The 21,105-nt window shown below is 54.6% G+C and overlaps 2 protein-coding genes across 4 annotated transcripts in view; both read right to left on the reverse strand.

Moving 5' to 3' along the window:
* Positions 1-55, reverse strand: part of RNF8 (ring finger protein 8) — a 55,727-nt gene extending 55,672 nt beyond the window's left edge. The window contains exon 1 of the mRNA XM_036379613.2: positions 40-55. The gene's annotated coding sequence lies outside the window, so the exon portion shown is untranslated. The remainder of the gene's footprint in view (positions 1-39) is intronic.
* Positions 56-398: 343 nt separating this feature from the next.
* Positions 399-20,124, reverse strand: TMEM151B (transmembrane protein 151B). Of its 3 annotated transcripts, none has more exons than XR_004979994.2 (3): positions 19,948-20,124; positions 10,874-12,858; positions 399-5,542 (listed from the first exon to the last, which is right to left on the reverse strand). XR_004979994.2 is itself a non-coding variant. In XM_036381163.2 (2 exons), exons 1-2 carry the CDS (start codon positions 20,038-20,040, stop codon positions 11,422-11,424), a joined length of 1,530 nt encoding a protein of 509 aa, XP_036237056.1. In that variant the 5' UTR covers positions 20,041-20,124; the 3' UTR covers positions 399-11,421. The 3 variants fall into 3 exon arrangements, 1 of the variants encoding a protein (XP_036237056.1); XR_004979993.2 differs by having other exon boundaries at positions 10,399-12,858; XM_036381163.2 differs by having other exon boundaries at positions 399-12,858.
* Between the last annotated feature and the right edge of the window lie 981 nt (positions 20,125-21,105).

Consider the following 21,105-nt stretch of genomic DNA (forward strand, 5'->3'; position numbering starts at 1 on the left):
GCAACTGGTGAATTCTTTACAGCCAGATGCTTAACTTACCTAGTAGTGCTCTTCTCTGCAAACTTGTCCAAAACAATCTGTGTTTTGCATAACTTCAATCTAGAGGGGTCCCTTCAGGACTGCTGGCCCACATAGCTCACAAGTTTGAAAACAGTGCAGCTTCCTTGGGCTTGGAGCAAAACGGAGCAGCTTCCTTTTGCTCTACATGCTGTAGTCACCTGAGGATGGGACAAGGCACAGACTTGAGGGAGTTGGTCCACTGACCTACCTGCTCAGGAGATACCAGGGAATTAAGCAAGTGGGTTGACTTCCATCCCCTCCCACCCTCTGAGCAATGCAGGAGCTTCCCACACCTCTGAGCCCTGCCCAACACCACAGACCCACTGCTGGCAACCACCTCAGTGAATCATCTGAAACTTTTATTACACCGATTTGGTTTACAATCTTTGTACTTTGATATTTCCAACAAAAAAGGCAACATTGTGATATACTGTTTGTACATATATAGAGAGACAGACAGAGCTAGATCATATTGACAGAGTTGAAAAGTAAAAACCGTTTCCCAGTGTTCACAAAAGGATTTATTCACCACGTACCCGCTTCTGCCTTGCCCTGCCTGATGGATACAGACACCGAGGTGCCACTGGCCCCTGGCTGACAGGACCTTTACCTGCACCGTGTCACGTCCACATAGATCAGAAAGGATGGAGTGCAGGGCTGCCCTGGCAGCAGGGGTGCTGACAGGGCTCAGCCCCAAGCCCTCACAGGTTTGTGTAGCTCCCTTCCCAACTACTGATGGATGCTCCAGGGGCCACGTCCAAAGGAATTCCTAACCAGTAGTAGCAGCTGTGAAACCTCCCTACCTGGGCAACTCCCACTACTTGTTTCCCATCCTCGAGACCTGAGGTATTGAATATACTTATTTATTTTTATTTGCATTTACAAAATATTTTCACTGGATGACACACCTCAATGAGATGAGAACTCATGTTCAGAAACAGCAGAAAAGACCCAGATCAGCATCAGGCTGATGAAGCAACAGCTCCAGCAGCGAGGGTGGGGGTTTAATGGGGGTGGCCTGGTCCTAGGCAAGCCTGCCTGTGGCTCCAAGGACAGGGCTGCAGCTGGTCAGCCAGTTGTGCCATGAAAGCTCATGCTTGGAGGGTAGCAATGAGATCCTGCAGACATGCTAGCAGACACATGAGGAGGAACTGGCCACCAGAACGAGTGAGGACAAGGGACGGAAAGAAAAGGGCTTGGGAAAACATGTCATCACAAGAACAACTTCTGACTTGCTTTCCAGCATATTCACTGCTCATTTCCCTGCTAACAGCTTGAGACTGTTAACATCACTTAAGCACCCTTCAAATCCACTCCTGGGCTGCCACATGCAGGAATGCCTGGACAGGTAGCTATTGCCTGAGAACTCTTTGCCCTCTCTCCCATCCATCTCTTAGCCAAAAAGCAAAGTCCAAACCAAGCAGCCTGCAGCACTTGCCCACACCCAAGACCAACAGTCATCTATCTGCCAGTCTGCAAGGATTGAAACCATTTCAAATGCCACACACTCTGGCCAGACAGCAACAGCAGATTGTTGGAGTGTGAACATTCCTGCTGTTGGTGGGTCACTTGTCAGCTCCGGGTCCAGCCACCACAGGGTGGGTAAACTAGCTGGTCACTCTGTGCTGAGTGCAGGGCCAGAACAAACCTTAGCTCTCCCATGAGATCTATCTCCAAGGAGTACTGGCAGGCTCTGAGGAGGGGGGGGTCATTTGTGGAGGAGGGAACGAGCTTGGGCACTGCCACCACCCCCAACACAGCATCAGCAGCACTCAGCAGTCAGGCTGGGAGCACCCCCTCACCCACGGGTCTGTGCCAGAGAGAAGGTGAGAGACAGGGGTGGCCGGAAGGTAAAGAAGGGGGAAAGGCCCTCGGGCTCTCCCTCGGTCTGTGCGGGGCGTGTCCCATCAGGCCGGAGCGGGGCACCCGGCTGGCTCCCTCCCACAGCAGATGGCGAGCCCGGCTCCCGCTGCTCTGAGCAAAGCACACACGGCAGCAGGAAACAGTGGCCAGCTTCCCAAGCCTGGCGGTTTCTGCTCACAGAGACCCAGGCATCGATTTGCAAGGTGTCACACTGGCATATGCCACAAACAGGATGGCAGGTTGATTTTGAGCACCGACTTGGGGAGGAGGAGCAGGCTGCCACAAGGATGAGCAGAGGCTGTGCACAGAAATGGTTGCTGTGTTCAGCCTCCCTTTGCTCCCATGGAGCTGCATTTGTCTAGGCTGAGCTGTCCCTGCCCATTTGGTACCTGCTGGCCCTCTGCACAGTCAGCCAGGGTGCCGGTGGCTGGGGTTCACACACAGAGGGTCCTGAAAATGGGGGTCCTGTGCACTGCCTGTGGGACAGCACAGTGGGGTGAGGAGGACACAGCACGCTTCTAAAACATAGTGCCAAGCACTCCTGCCCTGAAACACACGCAGACAACTAACACAAACTCTTCCAGTCACTGGAGACCCACCGCTGTATTCCATCACCCCTACAGCAGGTGTGCCCTGTGTCAAGCAGCTTCCCTCCAACCTCGATCACCTGCTAGCCCCATGTACCACCCTGCTGACAGGGCAATTTTGGCTAATCTAGATCCTTTCGTGCTTCTTCAGTTGCAGCGGAGAGGGATGAAGCCTGAGCTCGTGTGGCTGGGAAGATGGGAAGTGGCACAGAGCCAAGCCCTGCATCGGCTTCCCTAGGTGGAGGGGACAGCTCAGAAACGAAACGTTCCTCCTCCCTACAGGGTATGCCTGAAATAGCCAGGCTTGTCAGATCCCTGTCTCTGGCTGTGATGGATTAGCCTCTCCAAGGCACAAGGCAATTTATTCATTAGTGACATTTACACCTTGTGGCCATCGTGGTTGATGACACGTGCTCAAGCTGTCACTGCTGGGCTTGGAGGGGGCATTGCTGCTCCAACAACGCAGTGCGACATGGCCTGGGCACCTCAGCTTGGGAATACCTCCTGCCTTTCTCCTCAGCCAGAGCATGCACACATTGCCTTGAAAGCTCACTCTGTCCCCGAGCTTCTCAGGATGCCCTGCTCCATTTCCCCCCACCCTCCCTGCCGTGCAGCACCATTGCTCCAGCACTGCATCCTCCTGCCCCATTTTGCCTTCTGTTTCCTGTAAAAACCATCACCTTTGCAAAGCCTTTTACAGATGTTCTCAACCAGCTCTCTTCCTCCCATGTGTTGCTGAGCATTCACATCCTATTCTGCCTTCTGTCAGCTGCCCTCAGCCCCAGCAGAGAGCACAGAGCCCATGTTTGCAGACTTCTCCAGCAGATATGCTGCTTCCACCATGATGCTGTCCCCAGCTCCCTCACTGCCACACATCTGACCTACCTCTCCTCTCCTCCCTGGTCTGGAGACCAGGACCACCAAAACATCAAGGCCTTCTGTTTTCTAACTTAGGACAAGTGCTGCGAAAGTCTCTGGGAAAGCACGAAGTGATGGCAGGATGTGCTGTGGTTGCTCTGCAGCAAGCAAGCAGTGGGCATGCCAGGGCAGGGAGCGCTGCTGGAAGGCTGTGCACAGGCAGGGGATGGTGAGGTCTGGCCACCAGCATGCCTGTGGTCATCATGCATCTGCTGGCATTCCATGGCACCCAGCAGGGAGGGACCAAAATGAGGGGAATGCACGGCCTCGGAGGAGTTCAGGGGAGTGAGTGCTTTGGCTAGCTCAGAGGAATGACAGTTTGCACATCAGGTTTGGGGAGAGTGAGAAGAGCTGGAAAGCATTGTCCAGGGAGCAGATCCGGCAGCTCTCCAGTTTCAGACAGCCAGCAGTGGATTAGCTTGTTCTCAAACACAGCTTGCTCCATGCTTTTATCCCTGCTCCCTGCCACTCTCTGCAGCAAATGTGACACTTCACACCATCTCCTCACAGAAATCAGGTCAGGAGTTTCCTCTCACAAAGAACAAGCAATGCTCTGTCACCCTGAAAAGCCCTTGCTGCAAGGGTGGATGGGTGTCACCACACCAAAGCCACAAACATATCAACCCTCTGCAGGGCCACACATCCCAGCTGTGCAGGAGCACACAGAACCCCACCCTGCCACATCTGGGTGGATAGCCACGTCACACCTCCAGGGGCAGAGAAAGATTTTAAACTCTGGCTTTCATTCCTGATCAACCTATGCCACTGTAAAGCCACAGGGCCACCATCCTGATCTGCTCTGGGCATTCCTTCTCCACCAGCATGGCACATTACTAACAGAGATGGAAGGAGTGGAGAGTGTAAACCCACATCATCACCAAAAATATATTTTTTTTTTTTAAGCAAGGAACAGCAATGTGAAACACTTCTAACAGCTGTTAAGGCCTTCCTGTGGCATTTCAGTTTGAAAAAGCCGTTGGCATTCCCAAAGTGAAATCCTGTTATTTTGGGGTCTGGCTGTCACTGCTGTTTCCCCAGTCATCTGAGCAGTGCTGCTCCATCAGACACACTGCTGCTCTCACTCCCCTCTGCTCAGCCCCTGGGGACAGGTTCTTCCTGGGGGCAGGTGCAGCACAAACAGAGTGCACCAGCTTCTGCCAGGGCTGAGCAGGAGGCGAGGCCTGAGTTCAGCTGATCCTCCCTCTGCATCTGCTTCTGGAAATGTGCATAGACTCAGGCTTGGGATTTTCCAAATTTTCACCCTGACTGGTTCATGGGCTGCCATCCAAAGTCTGAATTCATGTCACGGCAGCTGACGGCGCTGCTAATGGACGTTGGGACCATGGGACTGGTACAAAGCACTACGTCATCTCACCACATTCTAGCTAGGCTTCTTCTTTCACTAATGTGAGTAGCTAAGATTGCAGAAGCAGCTTGTGCTGATGGAGAGTGAAAGAACCTCATGTGTCTGTGTGTGAAGTTATTTTGTTCTACAAAATCCACTAATTATAATCACAGTAGGTGATCCATCCATTCACAGAGTTCAAAGGACTGGGGAGGGTTCAGGATGGGCACCAATTTCTCACGAGCTTCATTTCCCCCAAATGAAGTTTACAAAAACCAAACAAACGAACGAACAAACAAAATGGCCCAACAAAAAGAGTCTTCCTGGGGAATGGGGGAGGAATAAAACCCACTTAGCTTTCCAGCAGCCACTGTGCTTATTCTCAGTGCTGGATGGCCATGCTGCACACTGTAATGGACTCCTGAAAATCTGGCAGCTTCTGGAAGAGTTGCATAGGTGGATGATATACCTGTTAGTAGAGCCTGTTCACGAGCCGCAGGAAGAGGAGCCTGTTGAGCTCCACAGGGAAACTGTCCCTCCCCCAAGACAGACATGAGGTAAGGAGGGAAGGAGGAAGGGCAGGCCACGAGGCCATGGGTCTTGCAGGTTCAGTTCTGTCCTTGGGACCTCTTTGAGCTCAGAGGCAGAAAGGCTGTGGTCCTGTGGGAGAAAGCTCCTCTCCTGGTGCTGTGGAGGTCAATTTGCTTGTTAGCTTGCTTTTGAGGGAGTTGACGAGATCACATCCATAATGTTCCCCTTGGCAGAGCAGCTGTGAGGCAGTAGAGCAGAACAATTCAATCCACTGCTTGTAGAAACTACAGATATTCAACATTCATTCATGTTGGCCAAGTCCCAACACAAAATCTATGCATCAAAGCATCTCTGTGACAGATCAATCTTTCAGGACTCAGGGACAGACCCCTATGAGGAGCTGCTAAGCCAACCTCACATTAGTATAGTACCACTGGCTTCAGTAAAGTTACCCCTAGGAACGAACATAGCCCATTAATTTCTACCTGAAGTGTGACTATGACCCCTTTCCACTTTTTCCAGAATGCCCACAGGGAAAACAGCCCTAGGCAGGCTCAGCCCCAAGTTCCCACTGGGGTCCCAGGTGCTATGAACCAGCCTTTGGTCCCCATGCATACCTGGCTCAGTGGAGAGTGTAGGCCCAAGTGCATCACAGGAAGCAGCAGCACCAGATAGAGCTATCACTTAATCATGTTTCATTTCTGACATTACCTGGATCCAAATCATGTTCCTACAGACTTTATTCTGACCACTGAATGTGAATGAAACACGATCAGAAGGACATATCCCACCTTGAGACTTACAGAGCTTTGGTAACACAACATCTTGGTTGGTGGTGTGGCACTGCAGACCCAGCCCCTACAGCGACTGCAGCAGAGCAGGAGCACACTGCAGCACAGTCTGTCCCCTGCTAAAGGCAGCACCCTGGTGACATTAGACAGCAGTACTGAAGCCACGGTTGGAAAGGCTGGAAGGAGAGCTTAAAAGGCATTATTTGTCCCACCCCCTAATCAGCAGGTGCTGTTTTACTGGCATTGATGCTACCTATCTTTCTTAAACTTCCACTTCATAAATCTTTTCCTGCAGTTCTCACCCCATGGGCATCCATCAGTTATTAAACAACTCTGCAGCCTTTTGAGTGAAGAGACAGCAAAGAGGGCAGGGACCAGCTGGATTTCTAATGTGCATTTGAGGGGAGCAGAAAGGAAGGGGGGTGCATTTGTTTGACAATAGATTAACAGCAGTTTCCCCAGCCTTCATACTGTATTTGCCTGGAAGGCCTGGCCTTGGCCATAGGCTGAGATTCCCTCTCCCCATCCTAATGAATCCTACAGCTGCTCACCCTGACAGCCCTCTCTGACACCTCCCTCCTTGGTGTGGAGTGAGACATGACACACAGAGGGCTCAAAGAAGTACCACTTGGCTAGTTGGTGTCATTTGCTTGCTCTGCACAAGCAAGGTGCTAGGCACTTTTTGGGAAGCTTCCACTGTGTTGAAAGATAAATAAATGGGTGGTGATAAGTCTTGATGATCAGGTAATCCAGAGCTTCTCACACACTTCTTCTCTCTCTCTCTCTTTCTCTAGTTTAGAAAAGCTGGAGAGCTCTGAAGTACCTGACAAGTATATTGAAGAGTGGGAAATACCAAATAGCCCAAACCAATTCTCCAGCCTTGCAGAAGTAAGGACTATCCCTCTTCTGGGTTGCATTAGCACCATGAAGGGTCACAAAGAGGAGCTGATAGCATTCCTGCCTCCTTCCTTTTGGTATATGAGGAAGGTCTGCTGCTAAGTGCAATGCTGAGCCTGACTCTCAGCCCATGGAAAACTGCAATGTTCGAATGATGTATGGAAAAAACCAAAGCCATCTGACTGCAGAGATCCTCCTAATTATTGCCCCCATCATACTGACAAGCACCCAGCTCTGACCTTCCCAGAGGGTGATGTGTGCTGTCCTGCTTTCCTTGTGTAAGCAGCCAGCAGCTCTGTGAGCTCTGCTCACTTCAAAGAGATCTTCTGCACCAGGAATGAGGACACAGCCACCCTGACAGACCAAGGCATTGCTTGCACCTTTGGCCCTCCTGCCCGGGCCAGGCTCAGAGCAGGACTGACATACTCACTACACAGTGAAAACTTCTGCACCACCACTCAAGCCAGGGTCTGGCAAGTGAGATCAAGACTCTGGGCTTGGTGAAAGGCTACAGATAAGAGGCCTGCTTGTGTCAGGAAGGCCATGAGAAAAAGGAACAGAGCCAATCAGACTCACCAGTCAATGGAGGAGAAGTAATGGGATTAAGCTACAGCAGGGAGAACTCAGGTTAGATGTAAGGGAGAAGGCTATCCTGAGAGGAGCCCTCGAATGAGCTGCCAAAGGAACTGTCATCACCAACGTGGAGAGGGCAGAGAGCAGACACACGTCTCAGGAAGAGCACAGCCTGACTGCTGCACAGCCCAGAGCTGTGGTGGGTGGTGTCTATGTGCCAGGAGATGGGACCACTCCACCACGGAGAGGCTGTGTGCCCAAACAGGGACAAGCATATATCTGTCTCTGCGTACCTATGCTCATAGCCATAAGGAGAATTACAGCAGCTGGCCTTGGCCCAGGGCACTGCGTTCTCTCACCAACACTTAGGAGAAAACCCTCTTTGCTGGTAGTGTCCCGTGCCAGGAATAGTGTCCCATGCCAGGAGACAGGAGGGAGAGCCCAGTTTTCTGCTCTGAACTTTCCTGCCTGACTAGACATGCCAGGATGAGCCCTGGTTTCAGTTTCTCCTCTTCAGCTCCATCACTTCTCTGTCAAGCCACCAGGCAGCTCCTGTCCCTGCTGCCCAGTCCTGCTCCCCTACCTTGTCCAAGTGCACCATCTCCCTTTCCTGAGCCTGAGTCATGTCTCCAACCTTGAGAAAATGGAATGGGATGGACCAGGGGGGCAGTTCTACCAGGTGCACTTGGGTAGCACCAAGAATATGAGGGATGGGATCTCTGAGAAATCCTGGCATGCAGTGGGGAACACTGACTAGAGAGGTCCCACTTCTCAGGGTACTGTGGGTCTGGACCAGCCACAGACAGAAGCACTGGGACTACAGCTGGGACCTGGCTGCAGCTGGCACCAGGTACATGGGGAAGGTCTTCAGCAACAGGAAGACTGTATGGATCCTGTGGGTCAGAACAGCAGCCGTGCCTCAAAGATCCACCTGGACAGACCACCTCCAGAATAAGATTTCACAGGTGAAAATGGGGCCAGAGGAACAACGCCAGGCATTCTCATGGAAAGCCCCAGAAAGAGCCAAGGACAGGTGCCTGAAACTCTGCTGCAGGTGCTAAAAGCTGAGGGGCATAGAGACCCTGCTAATCTGTCCCTCTTGTGAAGACTGTCTTTGCCCCAGGGAGATAAAAGGCCTGCCAAAACTGAGATAAATCCATCTGTCCAAGGCACCTTGGAGGCTGGAGATAGAAAGATGAGCCATTACAGCCTAATTTAAGCAACAGTGCAGATTTCAAAGAGAACATGTCAGGAAGGACAAGCAGGGACCTCATTCCTCACTAATGACCCATTGCAGCTCCACTGCCTCAATTCACTGGGACATACAAGCACACACCATTATCTCCCTGGAGTCAGGAGAACACTCCACATTGGCCTTGGCTTACATTAGGCCCTTGGAGAGAGAAGCACGAGTGCACAGCAAGCCAAATGTCATTACTAAGCAAGGAAATCCCAGGGCTGCTTTCGCCCAGCCTGAATCTATGCCAAAAGTAATGAGAACAAAATGCAGAGAGGGATGTGCCTACACCAGAGACCTTAATCTTCTCTGTCCTCCAAGGGACCCTCTTCTTTAAGCCAACATCTAGCTCTGGTGGTGAAAGTAAGGGCAGAAGTAAGGGCTAAGACAGAATCATAAACAGAGTGAGATTTTAAGAGACTTCCTGTTCAAACCACTGTTGTTTGTAGTTTAGCACCCCAGATCCAGGAGGACAAGCTGACTTGAAGGGCAAGAGACACTAACCGGGATATGCAGGGCATACAGAGCAGAACAGACTGCTCTGGAGGAAATGAAAAGTGGAGCCCTACAATGCCCACACGTGCTGACCGCTCCAGGCTTGCCAGCAGGAGATGACTTTAAAAATAGGACCAGTGTGGTACATGGGTGCATTTGCAGCCTCCTCAAGACCTGGGAGGCAAAGCAGTACAGCGGCACGATGAGAGAGACAGACTCCTCATTAATATCTGGCAGGAGGAAGATGGCAGGACTAAATACAGTGCCTCACTGTTCTGTGACAGATGGGGAGGCAGACACCAAGCACAAATGCCCAGGTGCCACTGGACTTGACCTTGTCACCCCAGATGTGCTGCTCTTAGCTTTTGTTTGCCACAGCTGATGCAGGAAGCAGGGTGAAGCTGAGGAGTAGGGCTGTCTGGAGAAATCACTGGCTGATTTGGCATGCACTCCCCAAAGAGCTGACTGATTCAGGAGACAGCTTTTCTGAGAACAAGGACGCAAGAGATCTGGGGATGTGTTGCTGGAGGAGGAAAAGCTGGGTGTGTGCATGCTACAAACACTGTTCCAACTTCAGTGACAAAGGCTCTTTGCCCAGTGTCACTGAGATCCTTTCCAGTAGGGTAGAAGGGGCAGCACAAAGCTCAGAGCAACCTGCCCTGACAAGAGCAAGGCAGAAGAACCCAGTAGCTAATGAGCTACACAGAAGAGTCACCTCACTTCTGACAGCCTGACACCTGCCTGCAAAAACCTCTGTTGTGCAAAACGTTTCGTTTCAATCAGGTTTTCCTCTAACATATCCCCAGCCTCTGTTCTGCAGAGCATCCCTCTTGGCAGTGCCTCCTGCACCAATAGTGGGGTCCCACAGAAACAGAATCCTTTTGATCCTCCTTTCCCCAGCCAAAGTTCCCAATGCTCCAGCATACTTTTGCATTTGTTCCTCCTATCCCCTCAGAGCTCTCTGCCAAAATGAGGCTTCCAGGAGCCTGCAGCTCAGAGTCCACAGCCAGAGCCCAGCTGGATCGCATGCAAAATTTACTTGTGCAGACTTGCACCAACCTGCTGCTCCATTATCAATAGGTGAACTGCAGCTGAACCTACCAGAGACTTCCTTGATGCTTGGCTGAACCAATTAGGACTCACTTCAAAGCCAGGAAGGGTCCCCAGCCACTTGATGTGCCACCTGATACCACAATGTCTCTGCCAGTGCCATCCTCTTCCCCATCCCCAGCTCACCAGGGGCCTCCTGTTTTCTCTTTCCAGCTGAGCCCTCCTCCAGCAAACACATCAGTAGTGCTGCAGATCTCTGCTCCATCTGGATTTGCACATTCATCCCTTCCCCGGTGCTGCATGCCCAAACAGAAAACCCTTTATCAAGGGGATGCTGACTCACAGCTGGCACACCGAAACTTCCTAAGGAGCTGAGCATGGGATCCTCTGGAGGCAAAAATGCCATTCCCAGCAGTGAGAAAAAAGTAACAGTCGGAGCATGGTCTAAAGAAAAAAGTGGGGAGGGTGGGGAATGGTCGGGGGAAGGGGAAGAGGTGGATTCGTGGCTTTGAGCCTTTGCTCTAACCTGCCATTGAGCTCCACGTGCCTGGGCACCCATGACCTTCTGTCACAGGCAGCGACACCCTGCTCCAAGGGGCCTGCTCTCCTCCACCCTGTCAGGGGTCTCGCTCCAGTGTGGGAAGCAGGGTGGGCAGGGGTGCAGCAGGGTGCTTTTTGGTGGCTGCTGGTTCCTTGGAGCACGAGCCAGCCTGGAGCCAGGGCTGGGAGCCAAAGCCACCCCCTCCCTGCATCAGGCCTGTTGTCTTATTCCCCCCTTTGGGTCTTGATACCATGAATTATGGTCTTGCTGTTGGTTTGGTTGTTTTTGTTTTTTTTTTTGCATGTGGTGATCGGTCGAGAGTTCTGTGCCATGTCAGGGGGAGCATCAGCATCCACCCCTTGGGGAGGAGGTCAGAGCCACAGCGGGGGAAGCTTTCGCTGGCTGCCAGAGCAGGATGCCATGTCCACTCCATCCTGATGTCCTCCTGGGCTATCCCCCTCGTGCTCCTCTCCCCAGATCCTGCGCCGGCTTGGGCTGGGCAATGGACAATGAGATCTCACCGCCTTCTGCTTTCACAGTGAGGTCTCCACGCAGGACCCATTGCGGTGGAGGTGACGGTGGTCGTGGTTCAGGCAGCCTTCATTGCGGTGTACAATGAGGACGGGGAAGTAGAGGGCATCCTGATAAGGAGGGGGGTCTTCCTCCTCCACAGTCACCTGGCTGGAGAGGCGTGTCTGCTCAGTGGGGCAGCTCTGCTCATTCAGGCTGCCACTCCGGCTCTGCCAGAGGCAGCTGCGGCGTGAGCCGTACAGGCGGCCCAGAGAGAAGCGGCTGCTGCTGAAGGGAATCCTGGGGCTGCCGTTGCAGATGCTCAGAGCGCTGCGGGAGAAGATGGAGGAGCTGCTTATAGTCCTGTGGCAGCGCTCGCAGTTCTGCCGGTAGCCCCCGTAGCGGCAGGCAGAGTAGCTGGTGCAGCCGGAGAGCCCCACCAAGTCCATCAGCACCGCTTCCGAGTAGCTGGGCACCAGCTGCTGGTTGGAGCGTATGTGCCACTCCAGCTCCGTGCTGTCCACCGTGTTGACACGGGGCATCCTCCGGCAGAAGGAGCGCTCCTCGGCCGGCGTCACCGCCACATAATCGAACCCAAAGAGTTTTTCCACGTGGTAATGGACGTAGGAGGTGCGGTACTCATTTAGCACCCGCAGGGGCCAGGATAAGGTCAGCAGAGCTGCCACCCAGAAGACATAGTGAGATACATACCAAGGCAGGTTGTCTGGGTCAGAGAAGGCCACCATGTATTCCTTGAAGTCCACATTTTTGAGGTGCATCCCCTCCCTGGCCTCCATGTAATCGTCTAGGCCCTCGTTCTCTGTGAAGAAGCGGGCCCGCTGGGTCAGATAGGAGTTCTCGGACTCCACGTTGGCAAAGCTGAAACACTTGGTGAAGCGGAGCCGTGTGGCTGGGTAGCTCTCCAGGTCGATGAGATCCTTGGAGATGTCCTTGACCCCGCAGTTGGAGTAATCAAACTCGGCCTCTGCCACGTGGGTGTTGACCCGCTCGTGGTACACCTGGGTGGTGGTGTAGGCGTCCCCGTTGCGGTAGCGGGTGACCTGCCGGGTCCTGCGGACGTAGTGGTAGCTGATGGCCTTCCACCAGATGCAGGGGGTCGCCTGCTGCATCCGCTGCACGCGCTCGTGCACGCTCTCCACGTCCACCTTGTACTGCAGCTCGTTGCGCGTGTAGCAGTGCCAGCACTCCACCAGGTACACCACGTAGAGCATCACCAGGAAAGCCAAGGGGATGTAGACGTAGCCGTTGGAACAGGGGCTGTCATGGTACATCATGGACTTGCCCTTGTAAGCGCTGTCGAAGGTCAGCCGGGTCACCTTGGTGACGTGGCACCAAGTCATGGCTCCCATGCAGCCATACATGAGGAGGGACAGCAGCAGGCATTTCCAGTGGGACTCTCGGCACAGGGACTTGCTGAGAGACTGCTTCACTGGCCGCTGCTGCTCCGGGGCACCAGGAAGAAGAGAGAGAAAACAAGAGAGGAGTCAGTAGGCTGCAGCGGCAGGGGAAGGGGTGCAGGCAGCAGGGTGCTGTGGTAGCACCTATAGCTCTGTGAACAGAGACCAAACAGCAGATGCCATGGGGCTCCTGGCCTCAGCAGGCAGGGCAGAGGCTGGGATCTCTCACAGAATTACAGTCATGCAGTGCAGGCAACTATCACCTCCATTTCTGGTGCTCTGCCCCTCCCTGGGAGACAGACAGAGCCCAGCTGGACATGGGGGGAGAGAGGCAAAGGACAACTCTGTCAGCCACACCCTGAGCATCTCCCTTGTCCAGCAGGGAGTAAACCCTACCATTGCCATTTCCTAAGGAGAGCTATTGGAGCACCAGGTAAGAGTCTGGGTGATCTCCTCCACATTCCTCAGCTCTTGCACCCACCCCACCAGTACAGACAGCTCTAACTGATGTCATCCCACCTGAGCCCCTCACCACAGCTCATCCCACTGCACAGGAGTCTCTTCCCTGCTTCCCAGTAATGACCAACAGCAACATTGCAATTCCTCCACCAGGGCGGCACAAGCTGCCCGGTGTGCCTGTCAGATGGAGAAACAGACCTTCTGCAGCTGGGAAGGTCTGTGTTTGCTAATGACAATTCCCACTACAACACTTGGCAGCCTAAGGAGCTCTGAAGTGCTTCTCAAGTGCTTTATAAACCATACCAATGAGAAAGTACTTTTCCACTATTGAAATGGAGCCATCCCTGGTAGGAGAGAAAGCAAATATGGAGTAATATCATAAAAAGTGTTCAGACTGGAAGGAAGGAGCATCCTACTAATCTGCAGCAGCAAGGAGTGCAAGAGGCCACTCACAGCTGCTGGCAAATGTGCCTGCTTGCACTGGGATTCAGATGTGACAGTCCACACTTCTGAAAAAATTGCTCTTAGGTCTTTCATGGTGAGGAAAAGGCAGAACTTCAGCAACACGACTTTTTAAAGGGATTGCACTGGTGCCTTTACCACAGTACAGTGCAGGGTTTCACACAAACCCATGAAAAAAACTTGGTTAAGGAAACCTCTGTCACTCTGCAATACTCTGAAGTCCCAAATATCGATCCATTGTCTGTGAGATCTGACATCATCCTACCCAAAGAAAGAACAGACAAAGTAACTATTTGCTTTCTTATACAGAAGATTTCATCCAGCAATCTCCAAAGGTGCAACCTGAGAGAGGGGGTCAAGAACCCCAGCCTTGTGCAGATGCCACCAAATTCACTCAGAGGCTTCAAGCTTTGCTCTCCCTCTGCACCTGCAGGCAGCAGCAGCTCCTGAGCCCTCCAGAGGTGGGCTCTGCTGTGGCAGGGGCCAACACCAGCTGTAATGACACTGCTCACAGCACTGCAGTTCAAGCCTGGCTCCATTATTCTCCACTCCTCAGCATGCTGGGCTGGAGAGGTCTCTCATCCAGGAATCCCAAACAACTGAATGGGCTCACACTGCTAGGAAGCAGGAGGGGCACTTTCACTCTGGTATGAAAATGAAAATTAAAGCAAGAACCAGAAATCACAAGGGCACTGGCAGGTCTAGGAACAGACCTGGGCCTCTTCTTTCATTTAAGAAATGCATCTTGCTCTTCTGAAGAGCCCCTCACTCCTGGCTTGGTGCTCTAGAGTCCCACAGGCCAATCTTTCCTCCCCACCCTTGTCAAAGCCTGCCATTGGGACGTCTGTCGCTGCACTCATGGATCCTGCCCAAATCTCCAGCAGAGGTTTCCCTCCTAGAAGCACAGAGCTCCCCTGCCTGCCCACCCCAACAGCCAGCCCATGATGAGCAGAGCAGGCAGCACATCCAGAGACACCACTGCTGGCAAGGGGAATGGTGGCACATCCCACTGGCACTCCCAGCCATCAGAAATGCTGAGCTCCTCTCTTTGAAGTCACTAGCTGAGAGCAGGACCTGGGGACAGACAGACAGACAGAGCCCAGGGCTGGCAGGTGGGGTGGTGCTGGCCTGCAGGCAGCTCAGAGAGGTGCAGGGTGGCCCTGCTGGCAGTGCCGGCACGGACACATGTGCAGCCCAGTCTTCCCGGTGCAACTGACCACTGCAGCAGCCTCACAGTCATGGGGCAAGGAGGCAACCCCAGGTAAGAGAAAAGGGAGTGAGGAGAAGAAGTGGGGGGCCTTTCAGGAGGCAGAGCCACCTGAGCTGTGCTCTCCCTCCTGAGGTCAAGGCTGCAGTTACCAGAGCCTGCTCAGACCCCTCTTTCTTTGCTTGGTTGCAGCACAGCTCTCCCATGCTGGAGTACAGTACCACTGCCCAGGCAGCTAAAGGCTTCCTCTCTCACTGCTGCCTTCTGCGTTGCAGGCTTTCCCTGGCAGCGGCAGCTCTGACTGTGAGGATCTAAAGGAGCAGCTCAGCCAAAGGAGGAGCATGGGGAGGGTCTGAACAGGGCCCTTGGAGTGGTACATGCCAAACCTGGGGTGTCTGTGGGGTGTGAATGCTGAGAAACAGCACCTTGTTTAGGAGGTAGATATGCAAACAGAGCACAAGGAATAAAGCAAAGCATCCAGCTCATTCATTTGCCAGCTGGGGAAGGGGCACCAGAATGACAGATCTTTGGACACGTCTGTCTCAGAAAAGCAAATTCCACCTCACAGTCAGTCCCCAGCCCGTGACATTCTGCACTGCCTGTGTCGCAGGAGAAGGGAGATGCTGGCTGCCACCCTGCAGAGATGTAGGCAAGCCCCACTGCGGTTACCCACCCAGGGCAGGGAGCACGATGCAGCCCAGGCTTGGTTCCAGGAACTGTGTTAGCAGGGCTCTAGTCCATGCATTAGTCTCCTCCTAGGACTACGCAGTATTTAGATACTGCAGCGCTTTTACAGGGTCACACTAACCCCTGCTGTAAACTGTTTACAACCCAGCCTTGTCCTAGGCTTTTGAGGCAAAACACACACACCTCAGCTGCTCTGGTGGGGGCTCCGAAAGCTGAGCAAGTGCCAGTGACGGGATACAGCCACAGCAGAGACAGAGGAGGAGCCAGATGCAGAGTCTAATCCCAGTAGGAACTGCAGCATCCCTGCTCCTCTCCCAGGCTGCAAAGGGCTCACAGGAGCAAACAATCAGCTCCACAGATTCCTCCGCAGAAGCAGCTGAATAAGATTGTCTCCTTGAGCTCTTAACCAGCTTGGTTAAGTCCAGCATAGCAAACAAGCAGATGAAAAAGCTGGGGAAAGAGAAATCTGTCTCAACAGTGTCACTAGGAGGAGAGCAGGCACTGATATAAATGCCATCGTCATCTGCCCGCTGCAGTCTGATGGAATGAGGCAAAAGACTTGCCCTAATTCACTGCAAAGAGGGTTTCCCTCCATCACCGGGAGCCTCCCTCACTGCTCAGGCTCCAGCACTGGAGAGTGGTGAGCAAATCTGCTATTGCAGGTGCACTGGAACATCCCTGCAGTGCTAGGGGGCAAGGCTGGCCATAGCTTAGCCAGACCTCTTGTGGGATCCCAACCAGCTCCCTTCCCTGTGCTTCAGTTCACCTCAAGGAACACATGGTGCAACCCACAGCGGGCACTAACTGAGACAGCTCGAGAAAGGCAAGGGGGGGGCTGCTCCTTGGGCCTCCCCTCCCTCCTGCCTGGCACTGGCCTCTGACACTGCCCCTGAAGCGGACAGAGATGGAGGCCCACACCTGCAGCTGCTGCTTAGGATGCGTGGGGAGGGATGGAGGGATGGAGGGATGGAGGGATGGAGAGATGGAGGGGATGACTCACAACCAGCCATGAAGCAAAAGGAGACACCCACAATGCACAGGGCAGAGGCAGTAGAAGAGAGGACCCCCAACACTGCTTGCACTAAACTCCTTTGAGGTCTGGGGGATCCTCTTTTGAAAAAACAGCCTCAAGGAGACAAACCTGCCCAGCACATGGGTCAAAATCCCTTAATCACCCCTGCAACCTTGACCCTGCAACTTTGAATACTAAAACCCATCAAGTCCTTCAAGCTACTCCCAGTAACAGCCTGGCCCTGGCCCCATCCACTGTCCCCTTTTTTAACAAGCATTTCCATGTCATTACCTCCCATGCCTCTCACCTGCCTCTCCCTGCAGAAACCTCTGTGAAATCTCTGATTCACCTCCAGAATGCTAAACCTTCATATTTCGAGACAGCCTGGGATTCAGAGGGTTAGGAGTCCTAGAGACAGCCCTCTAGAGGGCTGAAAAAACAACCCAAAAAAAGCCCCAGAGCAGCAGCCTGAAGGCCCAGGTAGCTCCCGAGTGCCAGGTGGTGGCAGCAGCCTGCAGGGGACTCCAGAGGGACTCCTGAGCATCAGTTTCCATGGCTCTTCCCCAGGATTCACTTACATCATGCAAGAAATGAATAAGCCCTGATTCCTTTGACCTCAAATCCCCAGAAAAAGGGAGGTAGGGAGGATCCAGTCATTTCTAGGAATTACCACTGTCTTCGAAGGCTCTGGACAAACATTGGCAACTCCTGGCCAGGATGGTCCCAGCAAATACCCACATCACACACCCTATGCCTACAGCCCAGGTTCAGGAACTACCTGCCTACAAGCAAGAGGTGGCTCAGTCCCAGGCTGGCAGGGTTGCCAACTGCAGAGGACAGAGGAAGGCTGAGCATCGACAAGCCAGGGAATCCTGCCAGCAGTCAGCTCCTGCAGTGGTACCAAGGTCTCCATTTCACACAGCAGCTTGGAGGAGGACTGCTTCCTTCCATCAGATCCCTCCTGAGCAGCAGGACGAGGACATGCTTTTGCTTGTTCCCAGGCTGAAGAGCTTGTCCCTTGGCGTCTCCTACCCTCCAAGTATGAACTGAGGAGTGAAATTCAGTTCACCACCACTAAGTGTGGGTGTAGGCATGTGATGCCAAGATGGAACAAGGGCTCAGTCAGCTCTGGTTAGTAGCTCTTGCTACTTGCCTTACTGGGACAAGATGAGAAGCACCCGAAGCCCTGCCTGGCTCCTAGACACAGCAAACTGAGATATCAAGATGAGACACCTTCAAACAGGACAGGGTAAGTTTCCCATTTTCCAGACATCTCCCCTGGCTTCCCACTTGCCCTGGCCAATGGACCCTGACATGGGATTGAGCCACACTGCAGGGACACTCGGCAATGCTGGCACCAGCAGCTGGCTCTGATAGAAACGAGGACATTGCACAGCCTGTATGGCACTGCATAGGCACTAGAGGGGAGGAGGAACATTCTCCCCTCCTGATAGTTCTGAAGACAAGAGGATTGCACTAGGTCAGCCCATGAATCCAAGATTGCCACTAAAGTCTCTCCTCATTGCATCAGGTGAGACACCAGCAAGCATGGCACCATCACGAGAGGCTGCAGCTTCCCTCTCCTCCATCAGCTGCTTCCTGCAAGTCTGTGATAGCTTCTGGCCACAAGAAGGATGCCCTTAGCCTAAACAGGGCAGGTCATGGACTACAGCCCTTCTGCCTGCTCCCATGGTGTGTTATACTGACACTCTCGCTGGCAGCCACCACAGAGTAACTGTGGTGCCCAGACAACCTTATAATCCCTGCGAGCCAGGGGGCACTGTAGGTGAGGGAAACTCGTCTGGGCACTGCCCCTGCTACACTTCTTTCACCCAAACTGGCTCTTGCTCTGGCACCTCTGAAAAGTCTGTGCCATCTAGAAAGGAGAATCAGCACTGCCAGAGCACCGGCAGTAAGAGACCACATCACAGTAGGGCACAAGCACATCCTCACGAGAAAAAAGCACCTCACAGTTTGGCTACCCTCATCAGCATCTGTTTGAAGAGCTGGGCTCAGATCATCAGGAGTTGTTGAATGCAGGCAGGAAGAGAGGAACAGACACAGAGTATACAGTATTTGTACAGCTTCCCAGTCCTTGAACTTCAGCATTCCTCTCCTGCAATTATTTCTATCTAAATATAAATCTGTATATATAGAATAACTGTGCACGGGCACACATGTTCTGCCCAAGCCAAGGAGGCAGAGAATACCAGGATTATGCAGCACTCACAAACTGCAGCTCCTCATCAGCAGAAGGGGAAGTGATGCACCAGTTTCTGAGTACCCCCCAAGCTGCCCTTTGAGCTGTGGTCTCACCAGACGGGGCAGCCCACCACCTGCAGCAGAACACTGGCCTTCCTACACTGCCTAGTTGCCCTCCATGGGTCAGCACCCCCATGGCATAAAGTGAGTCCCACCAGTCAGAGCAGTTGCCTTCTCTCTTCTTGGGAAGCCCAAGCTGCAAGCAGGATCTGTAGAAGCAGACAAAAGGGCTGGCACTCCTGCCTCCCGGCGGTGCTCCCAAGGCACAGGGCACCCTGCTCTTGACCCTTTCTGGCGTCTGCTGCCTGGACTCCAGAAAAGTCATCTGCTGAGGGAGACTGCAGCACACCTGGAGGCAGCACAGGGGCTGTGCTGGTACCTGGCCTGCCCCAGTCTGCACCTTCCACTTCTCTAGCTGGGAGCAGCCGCCAGCCAGCAACAGCCCCTGGCTTTGCCATGTCCCCAAGCCCTCTACCCTGCTGCCCACCGCGTCCTGCCTCACAGCGACCCAGGCAGCTGTGCCACATCCTAGGTGCCCCCAGAAGCCAGCGCACAGCAAGGAGGGGGTCTCCACGTCCACTCCTCCCAAGCATAACAAGCTCTGCCCGCGGCTGTAAGCCCAAACGGTGCCCCGCGCTTCTCGTTTCTGATTTTTTTCCTTGCTCCTCCATCCCGGCCACTCCAGCTCCGGCCCCCGCTCCGGACGGCGCTGGCTGCTGCCTCCCTTCCAGCCCCGGAGGCTCCGCAGCGATCCCCAGGTGACTGGCAGCGATGGAGAAGAGGCGCGCCGGGGCAGCCCTTTGGCGGCGCGGACCGACGGCTGGGTATGCTCGCCCCCCGAACCCCACTGCCCCCCGGCCCGCATCGCATCCCCGGGGCCGGAGCGGGGCGAGAGGGGCTCCCAGCGAGCGGCTCCGTACCTGGGCGGGCAAAGCCCGGCCCGGCGCGCGGCGGGGCGGTCAATGACCGCGCCGTGCAAAGCGCCCGGGGAGGGAAGGGTGGTCGGGGGCAGCCCCGGGCCGGGGGCGGCCGCTCTGCTCACCTCCTCTCTGGCCCCCTCCGCCTCCTCCTCCGGAGGCACCGGCGTGCTGCTGCCTCCCTCGCTGGCGGCGGCCGCCGAGGCCGGGGGGGACATGGCGGCGGGGGCGCCCCGCTGGCGGTGCCTGCGGGCTGGGCAGCCGCATTATCCCGCCCGCCGCCGGGCGCTGCCTCGCCGGTGGCCGGGCGGGCGGCGGGGCGGCGCGGCGGGCGGGCGGCGCGGCGGCATCGCCCCCAGCCGCGGCTCGGCGGCAGCGCTGGCCGCCCGCCGGCCCCGGCCCCGGCCCCGCCGCAGCGCAGCGCCGCTACACGCGGCGGAGGGCGGGCAGAGCCGCGGTGGGAGGGCCGCGGCGGAGGCGGGGGGAACGGCACGGGCATGGGATGGGATGGGATGGGACGGGACGGGACGGGACGGGATGGGACGGGACGGGATGGGGATGGGGATGGGGATGGGGGCACGGCGGGATCCGCGCCCGCCCGAGAGGAGCGGCGGGTGACCTTGAGGCGCCGGCCGGCAGCGGAGAGGGAGAGAGCCCGGTGCAGAAGCCCCTCCCGAGCCCCACCGGGAGCGAAGCTGCCGCCCGGCGCTGTCGGGGAAAGCTCCTGCTCTCAGCCGCGCCGAGGGGTCGTCAGGCTGTCTTCGGTCCCAGCTGGCCAGCTGATGGAGAGGTGAGGGGTCCCGTGGGTTTTCCTTCCCTCGGGATGAAGCGGGAGAACCGGGAGCACTTTACATGTGCCCCGTCTGCTTTTCTAATCTGTGGGTACCCCAGCTGGTCGGCGTAGTGGGGTAGTGCTGACCGTCAGTGTTGATGCTGACACTCACGGAAAAACCTTAGGTTGGGCAGGATCTTCCCTACTGTGATCTGCACCGGGCCCAAAGGTTCTCAGCTAGCTATTGCAGAGCCAACTGCAGTTTATATCTCCACAGAGCTAACATTCTTAGTTACAGAGATGAGTGGAAAAGTCTCTTCAGACCCTCAGCCTAAACTCACACGGGGACACAAACAGAGTTTGGGAAGGGTCCGTACTTGTCAAGATCTGGATATTGTAGGTAAAGCCCAGCTTCCTTCATAGTCAGGAAATCGGGTGTCTCTGTAGGTGCTTCCCCAGATCCAAACTGGGGAGAAGCATAAGCTGCAGAATTTGCTGGAAACTTCTTCTC

This window comes from Molothrus ater, chromosome 3, assembly GCF_012460135.2.
Source record: "Molothrus ater isolate BHLD 08-10-18 breed brown headed cowbird chromosome 3, BPBGC_Mater_1.1, whole genome shotgun sequence".
Classification (NCBI taxonomy): domain Eukaryota; kingdom Metazoa; phylum Chordata; class Aves; order Passeriformes; family Icteridae; genus Molothrus; species Molothrus ater.

Bases quoted from the DNA above. Each gene is read 5' to 3' on its own strand.
- TMEM151B (XM_036381163.2), bottom strand. From the start codon at position 20,040: ATGTCCCCCCCGGCCTCGGCGGCCGCCGCCAGCGAGGGAGGCAGCAGC. The intron at 12,859-19,947 runs GTGAGCAGAGCG...GCCCCGGAGCAG, and splicing joins CGGAGGGGGCCAGAGAGGAG to CAGCGGCCAGTGAAGCAGTC.